The sequence below is a fragment of the Crotalus tigris genome, unplaced genomic scaffold, assembly GCF_016545835.1.
Source record: "Crotalus tigris isolate CLP2741 ecotype Arizona unplaced genomic scaffold, ASM1654583v1 scf7180000024427.8105951120:4207309, whole genome shotgun sequence".
Lineage (NCBI taxonomy): Eukaryota > Metazoa > Chordata > Lepidosauria > Squamata > Viperidae > Crotalus > Crotalus tigris.
In genome coordinates this window covers 1,732,633-1,754,482 of record NW_024100595.1, presented here as the reverse complement: position 1 = coordinate 1,754,482, position 21,850 = coordinate 1,732,633, and the positions used below count along the sequence as shown (strand labels likewise).

At 42.3% G+C, this 21,850-nt stretch overlaps 1 protein-coding gene across 2 annotated transcripts; it reads right to left on the bottom strand.

The window, feature by feature from the left end:
• Nucleotides 1-253: 253 nt before the first annotated feature.
• Nucleotides 254-14,785, bottom strand: LOC120302219 (serine/threonine-protein kinase NLK2-like). 2 transcript variants are annotated; one of them, XR_005555098.1, is made up of 12 exons: nt 12,648-14,785; nt 11,793-11,922; nt 10,777-10,832; nt 8,266-8,372; nt 6,717-6,802; nt 5,462-5,671; nt 5,186-5,287; nt 5,018-5,104; nt 2,774-2,972; nt 1,818-2,018; nt 1,630-1,723; nt 1,081-1,113 (listed from the first exon to the last, which is right to left on the bottom strand). XR_005555098.1 is itself a non-coding variant. In XM_039330302.1 (11 exons), exons 1-11 carry the CDS (start codon nt 12,887-12,889, stop codon nt 1,065-1,067), a joined length of 1,362 nt encoding a protein of 453 aa, XP_039186236.1. In that variant the 5' UTR covers nt 12,890-14,782; the 3' UTR covers nt 254-1,064. The 2 variants fall into 2 exon arrangements, 1 of the variants encoding a protein (XP_039186236.1); XM_039330302.1 differs by lacking the exon at nt 1,818-2,018 and having other exon boundaries at nt 254-1,113; nt 12,648-14,782.
• Nucleotides 14,786-21,850: the final 7,065 nt, after the last annotated feature.

Below are 21,850 nucleotides of genomic sequence, written 5' to 3'. Positions count from 1 at the left end.
TTCTTTGAAGCAATGTTTACTCCAACCTAACATGTCCTTTTGGCCTGTTTAGGGTAACAGAAAATTGTTTGGGAAGGAGAAAGGTGAGGGGGAAGGAATGCAGTGTTTCTCAACCTTGACAATTTTAAGGCATGTGGACTTCAACTCCCAGAATTCCACAGCCAGCATTGCTGGCTGTGGAATTCTGGGAGTTGAAGTCACATGCCTTAAAATTGTCAAGGTTGAGAAACACTGGAATAAAGGGATATCATTATTGGTGTGCTCTTTCTACTCAAAGTTGTGTCCCCCCCCCCCCAGCTATACAGGACAGGTTTGAGGAAGCCACACGGATGTTGTACAGGTTTCCCAGAAGCTCCTGGAGACCAAAGACAAGTCCTCAAAACAAAACCCTTGGTTGCAGGAAATGTGTGAACCCCGTTGTAGATTCGAAAAATTGAGCTTATCTATTTCTCCCACCTATCCCTGTCTGGGAAAACTTTTAAGGGGAAAGCGATTTGAAGGGAAACACATCCATCCTTAGCCTAAGGCAGTGTTTAGCCTTGTCTGCTTTAAGATGTTAGACTTCAGCTTCCAGAATTCCCCAGCCAGAAAGAACAGACACCCCTCATTTCAAGAACACTACTTCTCTTCATTCCAACCTGGCCATCTCTTTTGGGAGGAAGCCAGGTAAGACCCCATGTGTATAGGGAAAGGAAAATATTGGTGCAGAGCTAGGGAGAAGAGAAAGAACTCACAAAGACAGTGCCCACAACCCAGAGTTTTCCAGTGCAGTACAGGAACGGGGGAAGGGAAAAGACACCCATCAGTGGGGAAAAAAAATCCCTTCCCCCAACTTCTCCACTTTCAAATAATAATAATAATAATAATATAATAACGACCCAGACACCCCCTTTCCCAAATGTCTGGCCATAAGTCAAAATATTCAAGAGTGCAGGATGAAGGGCAGCGTTTCCCTCTTCTTTTCATCTCTCCGCTGCCAGCAGCAATGCCATCCCTTTGTGTCCTCTGTCCCTTTTCTTCGGTCTTTCTTTTCTTTTTCCGTCATGACCATCCAAGGGGCAGCTTCATCTCTCTTCCTTTCTGGACACCTTGGAAGAATGCCATGCTGTGGAGCTGCCGAGTGGGAGAAAAATAAAATAAAAAAAAGTATTACAGGTAGTCCTCGACTTACGACCAAAATTGAGCCCAAAATTTCTGCTGCTAAGTGAGATATTTGTTAGATGGGTTTTGCCTCTTTTTATCACCTTTCTTGCCACAGGTGTTAAAGGAATCACTGCAGTTGATAACTTAGTAACCCCGGTTGTGAAGTGAATCTGGCTTCCCCATGGACTTTGCTTGTTAGAAAGTCGCAAAAGGTGATCACATAACCCTGGGACACCGCAACGGTCATAAATACGAACCAGTTGCCAAGCATCTGAATTCTGATCACATGATCATGGGAAGCTGCAAAGGTCAAAACTGTAAAGAAGTCTCGTTTTTCAGCACAGTGGTAACTTTGAACGGTCACTAAACAAACTGTTGTAAGTCGAGGAGTACCTGTCTTACCTCCTCTTTCTCCTTCTGTAAAGACAGAGCCCCCAACCTGCTGGTAAGGGACGGTACAACAAGCTACCAATTTCAAAGACTCACCGGATGAAGGTTTTGAAGGCAGCTGACTGGGGGTTGATGCAGAGTGGGACCCGTTTCCCATGCTGCTGTTCCAAGATAAACCTGTGCACCAGTTCTGAAAAACAAAGAGTACACTTTTATTTGGTCACCATCAGGGCCACAAAAATCCCCCCCTCCCCAATTTTTGCAGCCCAAATCTGTAGACCTACCGTATTTTCCGGCGTATAAGACGACTTTCTAAACCATGCAAATCTTCTCCAAAGTCGGGGGTCATCTTATACGCCGAGTCATCTTATATGCCGGAAAATACGGTATATTTACATAATATATGCCCCTCTCTTCTTCTCCTCTATTTTTCTATGTATTTTCATTCTGCCTCTCCTAACTCAGGCAAGCCAAGGCCATCACACCTGTTTGGGATAATAGAAGCAGCAAATCACAACCGAATCGCACATTCGGACACTTGCCATCCAAGTGACTTGCCCCATGGACACTTAGAACATCACCTGCAGATTCAGATAAATCCCTACTTCTGCAAAATCTTCGTCCCCTCTTTGTAAATCTCCTCCTCCTCCAAAATGAATAAATGCCATTAGTGCTACATGGTTGCACAGGGGAATTGGAATTTGGGAAGCAACCCAAATGGGATGTGCTTCTTAGCATGAAGTGACACAAAAGGATGTGTTAACGTTTGACTTCTCCATAATTATATAAGATGATACAAAAAAAAACAAGGAGGATGAAGAAGAACTGAAATCACAAAGTCTGGTGGAATTCATGGAAGAATTATGTACATTAATTGCTCTCACGTACTTAGTGTAAGACAGTTAAGATCAATATTTAGCTCCTAAATTAGCAACTAGCAATAGCAATGTCCCAAAGGTGCTTTTTCAAGAAGCAACTGGACTTTCTTGTTTTTCTTTGAGGACGTTTCACTTCTCATTCAAGCTTCTTCAGCTCTTGCCTCTTGAAAAAGCACCTTTGGGACAACCATGACCTGGATGACTAAGAATCTCCACAGACCGTTAGCAATAACACTTAAGACTTATATACCGTTTCATAGTTTCATAATCCAGCATTGTAACCACTGCGCCATCACTATGTTAAAAATGGAGCCCTCTGAACACCCCAGGATTTGTGAGGTGGTTTGGACTCAATCAACTACCTTTGACCTGCCAGACAGAAGCAAGGTTCTTTTCATAAGAGCCGTCAAATTTGGGGTCGGCCCGGGGTTCAAAGTCACTGGTGTAAATGCGGCCGGAGGAGACCGAAAAGCAGCAAGTGCACATACAGGTGTGGTATCTCAGTCGCCCTTCATCTAAGTAAGGATGAGAAAGGGCATCCTTGGCCGAGATCCGCTTGGCCTGCAGAAAAAGGAAGGACTGTGAGCATCACCAAAAAAGTCCCACTGGGAGAACTCTATTGTATAGAGGCAGTTCTAGACTTATGACTGTAAGGGAGCCTTCCCATTAGTCACAGATCATAATGGTTGAAAAAAATGGGTCAGTCATATGACCAGCCTGCTTCTATGACTTTTTGTGGCGGTTATTAAGTGAACATCATGATCGTTGAGTGATCTGTTCGCTATGGCATGGTTTTGCCTAAAATTGAAAGCAAATGCCATTTTTTTGACAAAACCATCGTAGCATGCAGTCATGTGGTCATGGGATAATGCAAACGGCGGTAAATATGGCCATGTTGTTGAGTGCCCCAAATGCAGCCACTTGAACTGTGGTGGTGGTGAGGAACCATCGGAACTTCAGATCCAGGTCACAAGTCCCTTTATCTGGTAGGTCATAACTTTGAACGGTTGCTAAGAGCGACTGTCCTAAGTTGAGGACCACCTGTACAATAGCATTTCTCAACATGCTGGCTGGAGAAACATGGGAGTCCGCACATCTTAAAGTTGCTACGGTTGAGAAACACTGGTGTACAGTATCAACCAATTAAAAAATCTCAATTCAATGCCTGATTTTGCAAAGAGATTTTTTTTTTCATTTTGCCAAAAACATCCAGATGGCTCCCTCTATGACTTACTAGCAATATGTATACAGAAGAGCTCTTGAGTTATTCTCTTAAGCCAGGGTCTCCAAACTTGGCCCTTTTATGACTTGTGGACTTCAACTCCCAGAATTCCTCAGCCAGTGTGCCTGGCTGAGGAATTCTGGGAGTTGGTCCACAAGTCATAAAAGGGCCAAGTTTGAAGACCCCTGTCTTAAGCCATGGTATCTTTTTGGCTTCTGCCTTACAGTAGACCAAGATGAGACAAACCAATCCTCCAACAAGACACTAATTTTAACTCTATGCACTCCCCTATAGAAATCCTATTTTAATTAATTTTATTTAATGTATATGTTGTCCAGAGTTGCTTCAGATAGTGAGATAGCTGGCATGTAAATTTCATAAATAAAAAACATAAAATTTCTGATTACTAAAAGGACCAGACAAATGGTACATATGGCTGAGTTACATCATGTAACAATCACCACTGATTATAACTTTATAATAAATCCAAGTTTGATTAAATGTTTTCAAGCATAATCACATATTGGAGAGTAGTATGTTGCTCAGAGTTGGCAGATAGGAGTAGCCTGTAAGGACAGTGACCATATATTCTTGGGAAAAACAGAGAACAAATCTGAAAAGGGGGCAAATCTGAATGAAGACCAGAAAGGAATTGAAAAGATTAAAACAAATCCTCAATTTAAAACCCTCAACTCATTTAGTAACCATTCGAAGTTACAACGGGATTAAAAAAAAGTGACTTATGACTGTTTTTCACACTTACGACCACTGCAGCAGCCCTGTGGTCATGTGATCAAAATTTGGATGCTTGGCAATTGGTTCATCTTTATGACAATTGCAGTGTCCCGGGATCATGTGATCACCTTCTGACAAGCAAAGTCAGTGGCGAAGACAGATTCCCTTAACAACTATGTTACTAACTTAACAACTGCAGTGATTCACTAAACAAGTGTGGCAAGAAAAGTTGTAAAATGGGGCAAAACTCACTTAACAAATTTCTCACTTAGCAACATAAATTTTGGACTCAATTGTGGTCGCAAGCCGAGGATTACCTGTTAATTCTTTAAGTTTATAAGGAGACAGCCAGCATCACTTTTATTCCAGTGTATATTGTCTTAAGGCACACAAAATTTGATCAAAAATGCTTACAATGCTCAGAAAATAAACTTCTTAATACTGCTGTATTTGCAAATGGTTGCTAACTGAGATTGCCACTAAGTGAGGAGTGGATGTATACTGTCTCTATCATTTGGCATATCTGAGGGTTTATCTCTACCTCTTCAATTTTATGCCCCTAACAACTGAACAACAATAGCGAGGTGAATGTGAGAGAGAGACAACCTGACTAGTCTAAAGTTTTCCTTGGACTACATGGCCAACTCACTGGATCAAAGACCAACATCCGGCAGAGCAAATGCACAGCTTCGTGGGTGGCTTCTCCAGAGAGCATGTAAAGGACAGACAACGATGGCTAGGGGGAAAAAAATGCCAAGTGTTAAAAGACTTTCTTTGTTCCCATGGCTCTTACCGTCCCAGCCCTGGTGGTACTCACCGGCTTGTGACTGCCACGCAGGATGTGGGCCCGGGCCCCCTCACAGGCTGAACGGAGGGCACCAATGGGAGGAGTCCCCAGGAGATCTGTAATCAGGTCCAACTGCCACCCGTAGATCAAAGGAAGAAGAGAAGAAGAAGAAATGGAGAAAGAGAGAGAAAAGGGAAAGAAGTTACTCCTTTGGTGCCGAGTAGTGGACATTTTGTGGAAGCACAAGCTGAAATGTTCTTTCATGCCTTCTGCAACCACACACTTTCGCAACTCTTTCTTCAATACCTGCTGAATTGGGCTCTGGGCCTGAAAGAGGATACGCCTGCCAAGGAGTTCGGCGAAAATGCAGCCCACGGACCAAATGTCAATTGGACGTCCGTAATGCCTGCTGCCCATCAGGATTTCAGGGGCCCGGTAATATTGAGTAACCACCTCTTGAGTCATGTGCTGGGACTCATCTGGCTCCTCTACCCGGGCCAAACCAAAATCACAGATCTGAAGGAAAGATGAAAAGGTGTGGTCAACCTGAAGAAGCTTCTAGAGAAATAAAACTTCCAGACCTATTTTTCTCCATTATTTGCTGCTCCTTCTGGGAATCAATATTCTTTCAATGCCACTGAATGGTATTAATTAATGCATTCTAAAATGGGAGCTGGATGGATGCTTCCTAACCCTGGCAACTTTAAGAGGTGTGGACTTCAACTCCCAGAATTCTCTGGCCAGCATTAGGGAAGCTCACAAGGCTTGTAAGGACCTTGCTGGGGGAGAGGGGTGAGAAAGGCCTGTGGACCCCAGTAGTGGTGAGGGAAGCAGGCCCAAGGCCTATGGGAACATCAAGGGGCAGGAAGCAGATCACAGAGGATGGGGGAGGCCCTACGAGTCTGGGGCAGGTGGGCCTGGGCCTGCGCTAGGTTTCCCAAGTTATCCCCTACCCGAGGCATCCAGTGCTCCACTTAACGGCTACATGAAGGATGGCAGAGGTGGGATCGTTAAGCAAGATCACGTGGTTGCCTCACTTAAATGAACATCACAACTTACAACCGTAATGGGCAGATGCCATTAAATTCATAATTTGCGGACTACTTGTACACAAATAAAGGTTTCTGTGCCTCAAATTCAAGTACACTGCATTAAATTAAATACAATTCATTTGATCACTTCTTGCATGGTTAATTTTTTTTCTTTTGTCACATCAAAAATAGCAATTTGCTGGCTGTGACTATATCAGCTGCAAGACTATGAGACAGAGAATTATTGAAGATATGTATGTGTTAAAATCTACAGCATGGTGGGCACCGTGTCACCACCAATAGCTTTGGGTACAATGGCGTACGTGACAACTTATAGATTTGTCACAACTATACACATATGTATACACCCAACATCCTTATTCTTAGCATAGTATGATTCACAGTGATTGGAGTGGGAGGGTGGGTGAAAACATTTAATCTTTGGCCATAATAGCTAAAAATGCTGGACGTGACAGTCTCCCCAGAGGTGGCTATCTTGAAAACTGCCTGGGTTGGCTAGGATGAATTACCTTGAGGACACAGTTGCTGTTGACCAGCAAATTCCCAGGCTTGATGTCCCGATGAAGGACACCAGCAGAGTGCAAATATTTTAGCCCTGGAGAAGTAAGGCAAAAGAAAAAAATACATTGGGTGTTCCCAAACTTAACTGGAGTGAACAGATGCAATAAAAATTAAAACTAAAATTAAACTCATTATCAACATAGTTTTCAAAACTAAAACTTTTATGTAAGTTCTGAACTACTGCCAAAGTGCTGAGCCTAGTGTTGAGTTTGATTCCAAATATATTTTACTTAACATTAAATAACTAAGAAAATTTAAAAAGGGACACTCATTATCTCTTCTAAGAAAATAGCCTCTTAAGTCGCACATATGCATGATTTTTAAATCCTGAAAAGAAACTCCTTGCTTCAGAGCTGTTGCTTCCAATTCTGTTACAACAGTGAACTCAAATGATCAATTTTCTCAGGTGTATTTTATGGAATTGCAACTATGCAAGGATCGTCAGAAAAGAAGGGAATGGGAGGAACTTTTAAAATAAATGACTTGCAACAGGACATAATTAGGAAGGACAGGAGCAAAGGAAACGAGCAGGACAAAAGGGCAAAAGAAATCTGGTAATATTAGAGGACATATGGAAGAGACCTTCAAGAGGGTTAACAGAAATACAACTTGTCTGGTCATCTTATCAAACCCCTGCTGGATCTCCGCCCCCATGGCTCTCCATCCCAATTCAAAAACATGCACAAGGAAGATCTCAACATTTTTCCAACCCCTCTACTGTCAAAGCATTAGACAGATAGCAACCCATCAATGAATTGTACCTTCTTCTTCATGGGACCTGAAGCCCCTGAGATCCAGTCTCCCCTTTGAGACAATGTAAAATACCCTTTACTCTCTTTGATTCTTCATCCTTAAACTTTCCTACTTCTGATTATTCTCACCCTCGCTTCTTGTCCCCTTCAATTAATTCTAGTCTTGACTAAATTCTGGCACCCATAACTTTGATCACCAGTGGAGTTATGGAATCTTGTAACTTCGAATTGAGGATTCTACAACTGCAGGCTATGCATATGATTTAGAAGCTAACCAATTTGTATAATGTGAGATGAATGGTGCAATGTTAGGAATGACTCAGCAGGAGTCTGTATTCCTTTAAGAGCTTGAGTATAAAAGGGAAGGCCTTGCTGGAGTCTTTCTCTCTTAATTGCTGTATATTGGAGTTTGCTGAATTATCACCATGTATATGTATTTTGTTTCTAGTGTATATTTGTAGATAGTGTAATACAAACCACCATTTAATACAAACCACTGTTTACTGTATTTACTCCTGGGTTACCTCAGCGCAATAAGACTGTGCATGCTCTGACAGCATAGCATCAGCCAACTCTGTATAGACATTGTCCTATTTGTTCACATTCTTCTCCTGAATGATTACAATCCTTGCCATGTTATACGGCTGCCAAGCCAGACAGCTCTACATTCGCACTGAATCTAAATAAAAAACTTTGCCCAAATGGACAGAGTTCCCAATTTATGGCATTTCCAAGTCAGACTTACCCCTGAGGATCTGATACAAAAAGACCTTGATATGATCAGAGCTGAGTGGTTGCGGAGAAACTATGACTTTGTGAAGGTCACTTTGCATCAATTCAGTGATAACATAACTGATGATCATTGTCAAGGAAGGTGATGGGGAACAGAACAGAGAAAGGAGGTTATCTGAATACCCAGCTCTTCCCATTGGAAGCAAAAAGAAAAATTACTTTCCCACCATTTTGTAAAACCAACAAGCTCAGAATAAGGAGGCATATATACCAAACAGCAGGACAAAGTGAGATAAAATAAAATAAGAAAATATAGAAAGAAAACTGTTTTACAAATCAGCCATCGCTAACCTGATACTCTGCATATAGGCTGGAATGCCAACTCATATCAATTTTGGAGGACACAAAACTAAGGAAAGACTGGCATAAATCAAAAAGAACTAAAGAACCTCAAAAGCATCTCCAGTGCAGAACTGAGACATGAAATGTGTGTGAGACTGGACTAACCTAACTACTAAGAAATTTTAAAAATCAGTACGGAAACCCTTTTCTTAACTGCAAGGAAAATAAAAGAAGACAAAAGTACAGATAAAATAAGCAAAAGCAATCTTTTCTAGTACTTTATACTACTGCACAATCTCAAAATGAGGTACTTCCTGCCCACAAATGCCACTCAAATTTCATGCAATTTTGACAATCACACCACAGACTCTAATGGGGGATTATGAAAAAGTTAGAATATTTGTAACAAAAAAAAAACCCAACTGAGCATCAATATATGAGGCCACGGCTTCTGTGAATATTGATGATTGTACGCTGCCCAGAGTTACTTGTTAATGAGATGAGCAGCATATAAATTAAATAAACAAATTTAATAAATAAATACACATTAATTATACAATTACTAGCTAAAGTTGTGTTGTTGACCTCTGAGGTTAAAAGAATAGTATCATAACTTTCAGTAATAAACTGCTTGCTAGCTATAACTAGGTATTTATTACTAAAAGTTATGATTCTATTCTTTTAAGGCAGGGGTCCCCTACCCCTGGACCACAGCCCACTATAGGGCTGCAGCCTCTTTGAAACCAGGCCTTGTGAGCGATGGGCAAGCATGTGTGCATGCAAAGCTCCACTCACATGAGTGACGCAAATGGAAGCACCATCCACTCAAGCACCCTTCACTCCATTCATGTGGAGGGCATGTGCACCCAGTGCTCACACCAATGAAGCTGTGCGCGTGCAGGCACCTGGCACTCACATGCTCCCCCTTGCCAGGCTAGGCCGCCAAAGTAGAAAGGTTGGTGAGCACTATTTTAAGGAGATGAAACTGGAAGAAAACATAACATGTAAGATATGACAGCTCTACCTAGGTGCTGCTGCAACATTTACGCATGAAAAGATAAAGTAGGAACAATCAGACCTGATGGTCTTTTCAACTTGCAAACAGAGCTTGGTGGCCTCTGAGCAAACAAATAACCAAATTCAGACAGCACCAAGGACACCACAGTCAGACCATCCGTGACCATCCACTCTCATTACTCTTCATATATAGAAAGCCACGGTCTCCGGCAAGGATCTGACTTCAGACCTCAATCTCTAGCATGGTATCCAGACCCCACAAACCTCAATGGCCACCAGGTTCCATGCCCTCCTCATATTCCATTAGATTCATGTATTTACTGTCCAAAGAAGTTAAATGGGAAGCTAGCAGGTCCAGAATAAAGTCCTACCACCATTTCTAAGAAAGCCTCTGGGTCAGACCCCAAGGAACTCATAAAAGTGGAGGAAGCTGCCCAGAAACAACTGAGGAACTTAGACTGGTATGAAACTTCTTAGGAGTGTTGAAGGAATGATGGAGAGCAGCTTCACCAAGTTACCATTAGGTAAATAAGGACCATCTATGCCAACTATAAGAGACTTAAAATAGCAACTGTACCTATTGGTGTCCAAAGGCTGTGGACATCTGGCTTAGGAGACTGAGCACTTAGATTTCCTAGCATTCTCAAGCTCAGAGAGAACCTATTGGGAATACCATGCTGCAGTTGACTTCAAAACCCAAAGACTGGAGCAAAGCTAGTGAACCATTCAATCATCTTCAGGTAAGTAAACATACAGACTGGGGCAAGAGGGAAGGGATTTCACATAAACTTGGATCATCTGAAAATAGCCGACAGAGGCTGAAAAACTTGGCAAGGAACAGTGGCAAGGACAACCTCAAAGAACTGCATGAGAATATAAGGAGGGAAATCCAAAGCAGTACTGTAAATGAAGGAAATAAAAAAATATGTGAGAAGTAAAAGAGAAAAATCAAAAGAAATAGAACATAAGGATACTGCAAAAAAAAAAGAATCAAATCAAACTTAAGAAAAGCAAGAACAATCAATAAGTATTTCACTTCCTCTTCTCACATGTAGCATGTGTAGAGGGGGAAAAAGCAACAAAAGGTAACGGTAGCACAAAATGGAGCATGGGAACAGTAGGGAAAATGAGGAAAGAACTTAGCTACAGGTGGAATGAAGGATACATTTCCTCAAAACAGTCAATCTGTGGAGGTTGGAGGATATCCAGTGCTGAGAGGACCTGAAAAGAAAAAAAAAAGACATTTTTTTTTATCTGAAATAGGGTCTCCTGCCTGAGCAGAGGGTTGGACTAGAAGACCTCCAAGGTCCCTTTCAACTTTGTTATTCTATTAAAATCTGAAAATATCCCATCACAGACAGAAAGGATGAAACCAGTGATGGAACCTAATATCTGTACTGTAATCTGGTGTTTTGGCATGACAGGCCTATCAAGATTAATGTACCACTCGCCCCCTCCTAGTAATAAAAATAGGACAACAGCAACTAATAATGTATCTACTCGGAAACAGGACTGAAACTTAGCTGGTAAGAGCAGCCTGCACAGTTTGTCTAATAATAGGGTCAGCCCTGCCACCCACACCTGCAATGACTTGGTCAGTGCAAGAGACCCTTCATAACTTCACGAACAAGGCACACCATCCAACCGTCCTATGCTGGCTGAGGAATTCTGAGAGCTGAAGTCCACAAGTCTTAAAGTTGTCAAGGTTGCAGACCCTTGCTATACACCATCAATTTATGCCCATCTCTTTCAATCTTCCAGCTTTGTCCCTGAGGTGAAATGGCCCTTCACCAGCTTCTTTGTGCCAGGGAGCAAGGCCTACCACTGGCCCTGGCCTACCATCAGAGGCCATCTCCTCCTTCCACTGCTTCTCAATGAATTATATTACTCTTGTCTGCAAGAAAACAACCAAGATCAGAGAGCACCAAGGACCCCACAATTTTGAAACTGCCCATTTCCCTCACAGAGAGACACTGGGCAATGTACAAATTATTAGAACATAAAAACAGTAAATAAAAGAAAATTTAAAAAAAAGGTCAGAATGATTGAAAATCAAAATATACACCTACACATTTCCACAATGCACATTCCTAAATCTGGGGAAACTTAACCCAAACCCAGGGTGCCATAGAAGGACCATATCTGTCCCAGAAGTGGCTCTGCAAACTGATCCACACTCACATTGTCATGTTTGAAGTAACAGAGCATTCTCAATTCTCTGAAGACCCGTTTGCAAGAGACCAAGTTCTGGAAAACATTGGGCATCTTTTTGAGTGCAACTCGTGACCCATCCCGAGGGTCTGTCACAGACCTGCAGGAAGAAGAAAAATGTCCTTCCATTTACATTTTGGTAATAAGAAAGGGTAGACCACAGCAAGGAGGCAATTACAATGTAATTTTAGAAAGAGAGAGCAAAAGACGAAAATACATTTTAAGATCTGTTCTTAAGAAGATTGGAAAACATTTCTTTATATTTTTTTCCGTTTTTTTTTTCTATTTCCTTTCTTACAATTCACTATTTTTCTCTATTTCTTTTCTAAATTCTGTACTGCTTTTTATCCTAAAAATTTCTTTAATAAAAATTATTTTTAAACAGGTAGTCCTCGACTTAGAACCACCTGTTTAGGGACCGTTCGATGTTACAAGTGTACAAAGTTACTTATGACCGATCCTCAGACTTTAGGAGTGTTGCACCATCCCCCCAATCATGTGATCAAACTTCCGGCCCTTGGCAACCATTTTGTATTTACAATGGTTGCTGTGTCCCAGGGTCATGTGATCATCCTATGCAACTTTCCTGGCTGACAGTCCGATAAACAAAGTCAATGCGGGGAACCAGATTTGCTGAACAACTGCATGATTCACTTAACAACTGCAGTGAATCGCTTAACAACCAGGGCAAAAAAGCTTGTGAAATCGGGTGCTTAGCAATGGAAATTCTAGTCTGAATTGTAATTGTAACTATCAATCCTTTCCTGCCTCTATTACCTTCATCCTTCTCTACTATCATACAGCAGTAAATAACTCCTCACTCACCATACCACACCAAAAGCACCATAACCGATGGGTCGATCTGGTTCTGGGTCCACCATCATCGCACTGCCAAGTGTTGTCTGCTGTTGCTGGGGGGGAGCTATCTGTACCCCATTATTGCAATAATATTTCTGCCCCCCACCTAGCCCAGCAGCAAAAGGTGGCTGGATTAACCCCGTCAATGCCCCAAAAACATTGCTACAAAGCTGAGCTTGAAGCGGATGGTTAGGGTCTTGGAAAGCCATCAGACAAATTAGGACAGGGGTATGTGAGAGACACTAATTTTGGACAAGAAGATTGGGAGAGGCGCAAAACAGCCCTCTGGAATTGAAATCAATTGTGGTTTGCAAAAAGGAGGCTCGGGAATATTGAGCAGAAAATACCTGGCTTATTAGGGCAAATCTCACAAGCAAAATAAATGCATGCAAAATTGTGCGCTCCAACGAAGGAGTGTTTTTATACAAGTAGTATTTTTTCTCCTTTAAGGTTTAAAAAAATCTTTAAAGAGGTATCTTGGCTTATTTTAAATTTAAAATGATTATTACAATAAAGGGTAAAATATTCTGGGACAGTTTGATATGTTTCAGGGACTGTATTCACCCTGGCTGAAAGTGGGGGGGGGCGACAGAGCAACTGATGAAAATCAGTTCTCTAACCAAATCTCTGATGTGGGGGGCATCAGGGAAGATTTCTAAGAAGGTGCGTTTTCTCCAGAATGCACAGAAAAATTTGGAATATTGTACTTACATTAAACATAAAAGGGGAGAATGATTAAGAATAGATGTAAAGCCTTGACAATCTATAGGAAAAGAGCAGAAATGTTGTATAACATTTTTCTCTTAATAGGTGAGCTCTGTGTAACCATAAGACATTTAAACAGGATTTCTGGGATTACGTTAATTTTAAAAAATATTAAACAGAGAACAGAGCACTGAGGTTTTATCTCACCATATAACCAAGATGATGGATATCCTGGGCTGTACTGAAATATCAAGAGGCCTAAAAAAAATTTGGGAATCTTATCCACACGTTAGGAAATACAAGCTATGCAAGGGAGGCACTCTCTAGATTAGAGCAAGAGAAATGGAAGTAAGTTTAGGAAGAGCACTTCACGAATTGGAGTACGAGGTCTATTGCCTTTCTAGTGAGGTGTGAAAATGCTGCGGTATTCCCAGCAAAATATTAGAAGGGGGTTCGGTGACCCGAAACGCCCAAAATTGCAAAAATATCCCCTTCCAACAGAATGGAAAACCTCAAATGAGGATGTGGTATAACTATAACAGAACAGCTGCCATCTGAATCAACCTTAACTCACTTGTACACTTTGGGGAAAGTTTCTCAACAATCAAAAGGGGGGAGGGGCAGACCCAATAAAAAGGGGGTGCAGAGAAAGCAACTCTCTTGGCAACCAGCCCTGTTAGGCTACAGGAATATGTGATTAAATCTGGAGATATCAAAGAACCACCACCCCCTTACTTCTACGCAACAAGAGGGGCAACAGATTGGAAAAAAGATGCCCGGATAAGTGCGGAAGTAAAGTTTAGGGGTTTAGATCTGCAAGGTGTGAGTGGGGGGGGGAGGAATAAACAGGGTGCAAAGGGAGGCCTAAGGGAGGCTTGCCTTGAAAACGGCAAGCGAGGCAAGGCAGATCTTGGGGTGTTCTCAACTTTTCTTCCCCGACAGGGAAAAGGATTCAATCCTCAGCCCAAGACGGGTCCTAGCGACGGGCCAGTGGGGGGGAAGGTGGGGGCTCCCATGCTGCAGAAGGGGGTCCTTCCCCCACCCGCCCCCCCCGGGTGGGCTTCGCAGCGTCTCAGCAAGGCATGGGTGCGGAGGGGGGGCGCTGCGGTCGGAGACAAAAGGGGTTCCCCGGGACGCAGACGCGCCAAGCACCCCACTTCCCCGGCAGACCAGCAAACCCCGGGCGAGCAGGAGCTGGAAGAGGAGCAGGAGCGGCAGCCGAGGCGGCGGCAGCGGCGAAAGCTGGGCGGGCGGGGTGCCTGGCGGGGTCTTTGTTAGAGGCGCCGGGGGTCCATCTTTACGGGGCCGGAGGAAGGAAGGAAGGCAGGAAGGCAGGAACCAGGCAGGAAGGAAAAGGCAAGCTGCGTGCGAGGAGGCCAGCGACGCCGGCGGACCCCATCTGCTGGCCGCGGGGAGAGAGGCAGGCGGGCGGGCGGGCGATGGGTTGCGGGGAGCGGGCGGGAGGAAGCCAGCCTGGGGCGCCGAGGGATTAAAACGGCTCGGAAAGGAAAAGCCCGGCTGCTTTGCAGAAGCCACGTGGCCAAACAATACGTAGGTTTTCTAGCTGGAAAGCCTTTGCCTCGTCTGGATTTGGGGTTGAAAATGTGTGTCCGCGGAGAGAGAGAGGGGGGGGAACACAATTTCTAGATTTGAGGATGGGGAAAAAAAGGATGGAATGGGGGGGGGCTGGATTTTTGCAACACTTAAGGGATGGAGGAAGGGCAAAGTGTTCGCTGATCGCTGTTGAAAAGAAGGTCGGGAGCCCAGTAACTTATTTTCTTTTTTTCTGAGGAGTATTTAATAATCTTTGTTTATTTATTGAATCTTTAATAATCGTTAGTCTTTGTCTCCCCCCTTTGTTTGCCTGTTTTATTTCCTGCACTTGCCCTTATTCTTTTCCTTTTGTAAGGAATAAAAATTCAACTCCAAGGGTGTTGGAAAACAAAAGTTTTATTGAAACATTTGCAAAGGCTGGTGGATCTCTTGGTAATTGCAAATCCCAGAGACCACACTTGAATCACTTTCAGCATAAACTTTTATATCTTGTCCCGTAGAATATGCCACATCCTTCTTTTCCAGGCCCAGTTAATAGGTCCAGTCTGGTCACATGCTTTCCTACTGCTTAGCAACCAGACCCTCCAATTATTAGATGAAAGGCCCCTTTTGTTTCTGTCTTATCTCTCCTTCCTTGTCTGTGGCATGATTTGTAACATCCTGCTAACTCAGGGTGTAGTTTATCTACAAGGTGAACCTGTCTACCTAAACTGAATAATTGCAGTTAAAAAGGATTTATATCTTCCCTTGTTTATCTGGACAGCCATTTGTCTGAAATGGTATAGGATTTCCTGCCTGAGCAGGGGATTGGACTAGATGACCTCCAAGGTCCCTTCCAACATCATCATCATCATTATTATGGATCATCGCATAGTCAGCCAGATGTTCAGACTGGATTTGGCATTTTGTCTACCTACTAAGGATCTGGGATAGGCAGATGTGGATGTTTGATGGTATTACAGATATCGTCACAGGATGGAAGCAGTTCCTAGTAAGGCCGCCTTTTGCAATTGACTAATGGCGAATTTGTCAATGCCAATGGTGTCCAAGTGGTGCCCCAGATGTTTTGGGATTGCACCCAAGGCGCCTATTACTATTGGTACTACCCTTGCTTGCCTTTGCCACAGTCTTTCTATTTCTATTTGTAAGTCTTTGTATTTTGTTATCTTCTTCAGTTCTTTCTTGTCTATTCTGCTGTCTCCAGGCATCATCATCATCATTATTATTATTATCTGTAGGAGTGCTTGCTTTTTATCTAGAAGCTATGTATGTAATAGAGTTCATGCTTCAGTTAAACAGGGCTACACTTTGGTTCATAGTTATGCTTTAAAATACTGACTCTGGGCAATTTTTATAAAGAATAAACCTTATATAAATTGAATAATATTTCATTCATAAACTATATACTATTCTACAGTAGTGTGCACTATTCTAAAAGTATGCTTTGAGTCAGTGTGTATAGTCTCTCTCTGTTCCTCCAGCTTACTACATCTCCTTTCCTAAAAGTAGCTTAGCTAAGTGTCTCTACATGTCTATTCGTTAAGCAGAAATGGAAAAATACAACATGTACATTTATGGTAGACTTGGTATGTTTTATGTCAATCTTTGGTCTAGGTCAGGGGTGTCAAACTGCTGGCCTGCCGGCCGGATGCATCATGCTGAAACCGCACCTACCCCATTGCCGGCAATGGAAAAAAAGTTGTGATAACATTGTGACACATTACGTGACGTTGCGAGTTTGACACGCCTGGTCTAGGTGAAAACTTTTAATAAAAATTCTGTAAAAAAACAAAACAAAATCACATTGCCTGCTAGGCAAGAGATGAGGGAGAAAGAGAAGTAAGGAAAAATGGACGCAGAGAGAAAAAAGAGAAATGTTTTTGAGAGGAATGAAGAGCAGGAATTGTATTTTTGTTTTATTGTTTATTTCATTTTGTTTTGCACCGGTTTTGGTGCTGGCAGGGATCTTAACTTTGGGGGGAAGGGAAGTGGTAGGTTAAAATCTATACTCCTTAAAGCTGACAAGTTTGACACATCTGATTTATTTAATATTTTTCCTTTGATTTGAGCTAATAACCAAAGCACAGAAAAAACCAACAGAACAAAGTTATCAGATGTAAATGCTAGGCTTGGATTTAAATAATCGCTTGCTGGACAAGTCACAGCACCTCACTACAGTTAGTCCTAAATTTATAACCATTTGTTTAGTGACCATTAAAACAGCACTAAAAAAGGTGACTTACTACCAGTCCTCATATTTACAACTGTTGCAGCAATCCCACTATTGTTACGTGATCAAAATTCAGGCACTTGGCAACCAGCATGTATTTAAATGGATGCAGTGTCCCAGGGTCATATAATCACCATTTGAAACCTTGCCAACCACTTCTGACAAGCAGAGTCAATGGGGGAAACTGGATTCACTTAACGACTGCAGGAATCACTTAAGAACTACTTAAGATTGCTTAACAATCTTGTCAAAAGAAATCGGATGTGATTCACTTAACAACTGCCTTGTTTGGGACTGGAAGTTCTTGCCCAATATGATTATAAGTCAAGGATTACACATAGTTCAGAAAGTTAAGCAATTGTAGTTGGCCGTCAGTGGTTGCCAATGTGTTCACAGATCCTGCTCTCTGGGAATGTTCTGTCCTGTAAAACTAGTTCCTTCAACAAAAAACTCCCAGTGTCCAGACCCACCCTTTCCCTTATGTGAAATTTCTATTTGCAAGGTTTAAAAAATAATAGATTTATTTCTCAACAATTTGTCTGTACAAGTTGGAATAGTGGCTGACCATTCTTCTCTACAAGCTTCTCCACTCATTCTGTCTTTTCACCCCCACACAAAAGGGGTGGGAGCTGGATAAAGGGAATCCAGACAGCTTGATTCAGAGCTGAAACATCACTTGCACATAAATGCAACACAAATATGCCATGGCTGTATTTCATCCCACTGATGTGCCAGGCTGAAATGATCTTAAGCTGTTTTATTTTAAAGTCATGTTTTTTTCTCTTAGAGCTGGGTTTTCCCCACCTTGGCAACTTTAACATGTGTAGATTCCAGCTCCCAGAATTTCCTAGCTAGCATGGCTGGCTGAGGACTTCTGGGAGTTGAAGTCCATGCATCTTGGCAAGATTGCAAAACCCGCCTTATGGTGCCAGTTTAGTATAGTGGTTAAGGCAGACTTCTCCAGGCAATTGCCAGGCATCCGTGCTGGTTTTAAGGCCTCAATCAATCAATATTTTTCCCTTAAGTTATTTTAGGATGTGGAAAACCTGGTGCAGTTCTCTGTTCTTTTATTGCAAAATAATGATTTGCAGATGGTGGGAACAGCCATTTTCTCCCCTTGTCATAAAAGAGTTGGGCACAGCTGTGGGTTGCTTCAACACCTAGGAGAAACTAGATATTTGAAAGAGCTCTGAACTCAGGCTGGCTTAAGCTGGCTGGTAAAGTGAGAGAGGTTGTGCTGTCAGGTTTGGAGAGAGCGAGCTGTCTGACTTTATTGCACAACAACCTCAATCCAGTGACCAGCCATTCAGGTTTTATGGGAGCTTCGATCTCTCTTTTCTTTCAGTTCTCCCTGATTGACAGATTTGGTCTCCTGTTGGATGGCTCAGTTGGACAAACACTGTGATCATCTGTCAGAACTCATCACTTGCCCAAGCTCTGTTTCTGCCCTGTTTCCCTTTTGTTATTCTATTAGCAGATGGCTGGTGGCATTGATGGATTATGTGCCATCAAGTCATTGTCAATGCTTAGCAACTACATGGGTAGATTTTTCTCCATGATGTTTGCACATACAAAAGAAGACAATGCCATTTAGTAGCAAACCAAAACAGGCAATACAGCACAGGTAGTCCTCGACTTACAAGCATTCGCTTAGCAATTGTTCAAAATTAACAGTGGCACTGAAAAAAATGACTTACACCCAATCCCCAGTCATGTGATCATGTGACTTACACCCACTCCCCACAGTCACATGATCAAAATTTGGACACTTGGCAACTGACATTATTTATGATTGTGATTGCCATTTGCAACCTTCCCAGCCAGCTTCCAATGGTAAAGTCAATAGAGGAAGCTGGAGTCACTTAACCAACAGCATGCTTTGTTTAACAATCTTGGTGATTTGCTTAATGATTACAGCAAAAAAGTCAATCAGAATAGAGTTGGAAGGGACCTTGGAGGTCTTCTAGTCTAACTCCCTGCTCAAGTAGGAGACCCTATACCATTTCAGACAGGTGGCTGACCAGTCTCTTCTTAAAAACCTCCAGTGATGAAGCACCCACAACTTCTGGTGACAAGCTGCTCCAGTAGTTAATTGTTCTCACTATTAGGAAGTTTTTCTTAATTCCAGGTTGCGTCTCCTTGATTAGTTTCTATCCATTGTTTCTTGTCGTGTTTTCTGGTGCTTTGGAAAATATTCGACCCCATCTTTTTTGCAGCAGCGCCTCAAATACTGGAATACTGCTATCATATCACCCGTAGTCCTTTTCTCTAGACTGGCCAAACCCAAATCCTGCAACCGTTCTTCATATGTTTTAGTCTCCAGGCCTTTTATCATCTTAGTTGCTCTTCTTTGCACTTTTTCCAAAGTCTCAACATCTGAAAGTGAAACCAAGAAATTACTTAATGACCATTTTGCTTAGCAACAAACATTCCAGCCCCACTTATAGATCTAGTAGGAATTGGAGATAGAAATAGCAAATGTTATGACTGGATAGTTTTCTGCCAATTCAAAGATAGGAAGGTAATCAGAAGTCAGGAAAGGCATCAGATTTCTATAGACTGAGTGTGTTATTCTGACCCCATAGGTGTTACACAGAGTGATGTGTATAAATCACAACTTTCCCATTGACTCTGATGAGAAATGGTATAGTCCAGTGGTTCTCACCCTGTGGTCTGCGGACCCCTGAGGGTGGCGTGTTACAAGGTGTCCACAAAGGCTTGAAGAAATGTTATGATTTAAATTTTGAGTTAAGTCTTGGTGGTCCATGGCCTTGGTCTATGGTAGGGGTCTTCAAATCTGGCCCTTTTATGACTTGTGGACTTCAATTCCCAGAATTCCTCAGCCTGGTACTCTGGCTGAGGAATTCTGAGAGTTGAAGTCCACAAGTCATAAAAGGGCCAAGTCTGAAGAGCCCTGGTCTATGGCCACAAAGGGGGTCCATGATGAAGAAAAGATTGAGAACGACTGGTAGTGTCTTTTCTATCATAGCAGGCATTAACAGCCATTTTTGCTAAAATGAGAAATCCACCTTCTGTTTTTATTGAACTCATCAGGGTTTACTTCCTGGTGAATATTTACATGTAATTCATCTCTTAACTTTATCCTCCATCTTCATCAGTTCTGTTTATACATCTCCATAAAAGAGAAAATCCATCATTAAAGAAAGACAATAGAGGACGCTGATTTGCATTAACTGTGCATATATTCATCTATATGCGTCAAATGTAGAAGTATAAATCACACTGAAATGCAGTACAAGCTCACCATAGTTTATATTAAAAGCAGCATTTTGATGTGATACATATGGGAGGGCTCCAGTGTGCCATTTGGTCTAATTAGTTTGGGGTAGTTTTCAAATCTTTGAATCCTGAAGACATAAACTGGATGTATAATAGCTGTACAGATGTTCTTTGAGGACATTTAAAAGCCAGCTAGAATTGACTTTGGAACAGAATTAATCTGGGTGGCCCTGCTTGGTAATCTCCTGCAGGACTAAAAGAGAGTGTGACTCCATTGATCCTATTTGATCCTTCAGCAGCCTTGGATGAGATTGGTAACCCTATTCTCCTGAATTAACTCCATGATTTAGAGGCTGAGCACTTAAGGTTATGTTCAAGGAGCAGCACTGAGTAATCATTCCTCTTCACTGTAAATGACAGCTGCTTGGAGCCACAAGTTATTAATTTTGATCCAAAAGCTATTTAGCATGTATGAAGCTGCTGGGGGCAGTCGTCAGATGTTTTGCATCTATTTGGTATCAATGCACTGATGACATGCAGTTTTACTTTTCAATAAGACCTAAATTTGAAAAAGTTCTGTAGCTAGTTTTATTTGCTTATTGACCTAAATGGCAACAGCACTGGAAAAACAATGACTTATGAGTGATCCTTACACCTAGGACCATCACAGCATCCCCAGTCAGGTGATCAAAACCGGGGTGCTCGGCAACTGGCGTGTATTTACAACGGTTTCAGCATCCCCAGTTTGTGTGATTGCCATTTGCAACCTTCCCAGAAGGCTTTTGACAAGCAAAGGAAAGGGGAAGCCGATTCCAGTTTAACGACCTAATGATTCATTTAACAACTTAAAATGTCTTATTTAGCAATAGAAATGCTGGTCCCAGTTATGATTGTAAATTGAGGGCTGCTTGTATGTTTTGAACGAATGTCCGGCAACGGTGGTGGTATTGTGGAGGGGTGATAAACAAATTCAATCCTGGTAAAACATTCAGATGGATAGTTCCCAGGCACAAAAATTGGGAGCAGGAATTCTAACTGTTCAAATGGGGGGGATGTCCTCTTTTCAGGAACCACAAACTCTTGAACTGCCATTGGAGGGCAAGAGCACCTGTTATCATCTTCAGCTGGTATGTCAGCTGCGACCTTTCCTGGACCTAATCTGTTCAGGCATTGGTGACCTCATATTCAGAGTCCTGTGATGTATTTATCTGGCAGGTGCAGAATGCTGTGCCCAGGCCTTTCGAAGTGTGTATATGCACGGACTGCCACTTAACTTCCAAATCTGATTCAAAAGTTTGCATATTTGAGAGGACAGGTTGCCTATAAAATGGCAGCACCTGTTCTTTCACACACACACTGTGTGTGTGTGTGTGTGTGTGTGAGTGTGTGTGTGAGAGAGAGAGAGAGAGAGAGGGAGGGAGGGAGGAAGGGAGGGGTGGTA

Coding starts and splice junctions, on each gene's coding strand:
- LOC120302219 (XM_039330302.1), bottom strand. CDS start 12,889: ATGGCTTTCCAAGACCCTAACCATCCGCTTCAAGCTCAGCTTTGTAGC. Junction 10,833..11,792: donor GTTACTTCAAACATGACAAT/GTGAGTGTGGAT, acceptor TTTTCTTTTCAG/GTCCTCTCAGCACTGGATAT. Junction 6,803..8,265: donor TTTGTATCAGATCCTCAGGG/GTAAGTCTGACT, acceptor TTACTTCTCCAG/GGCTAAAATATTTGCACTCT.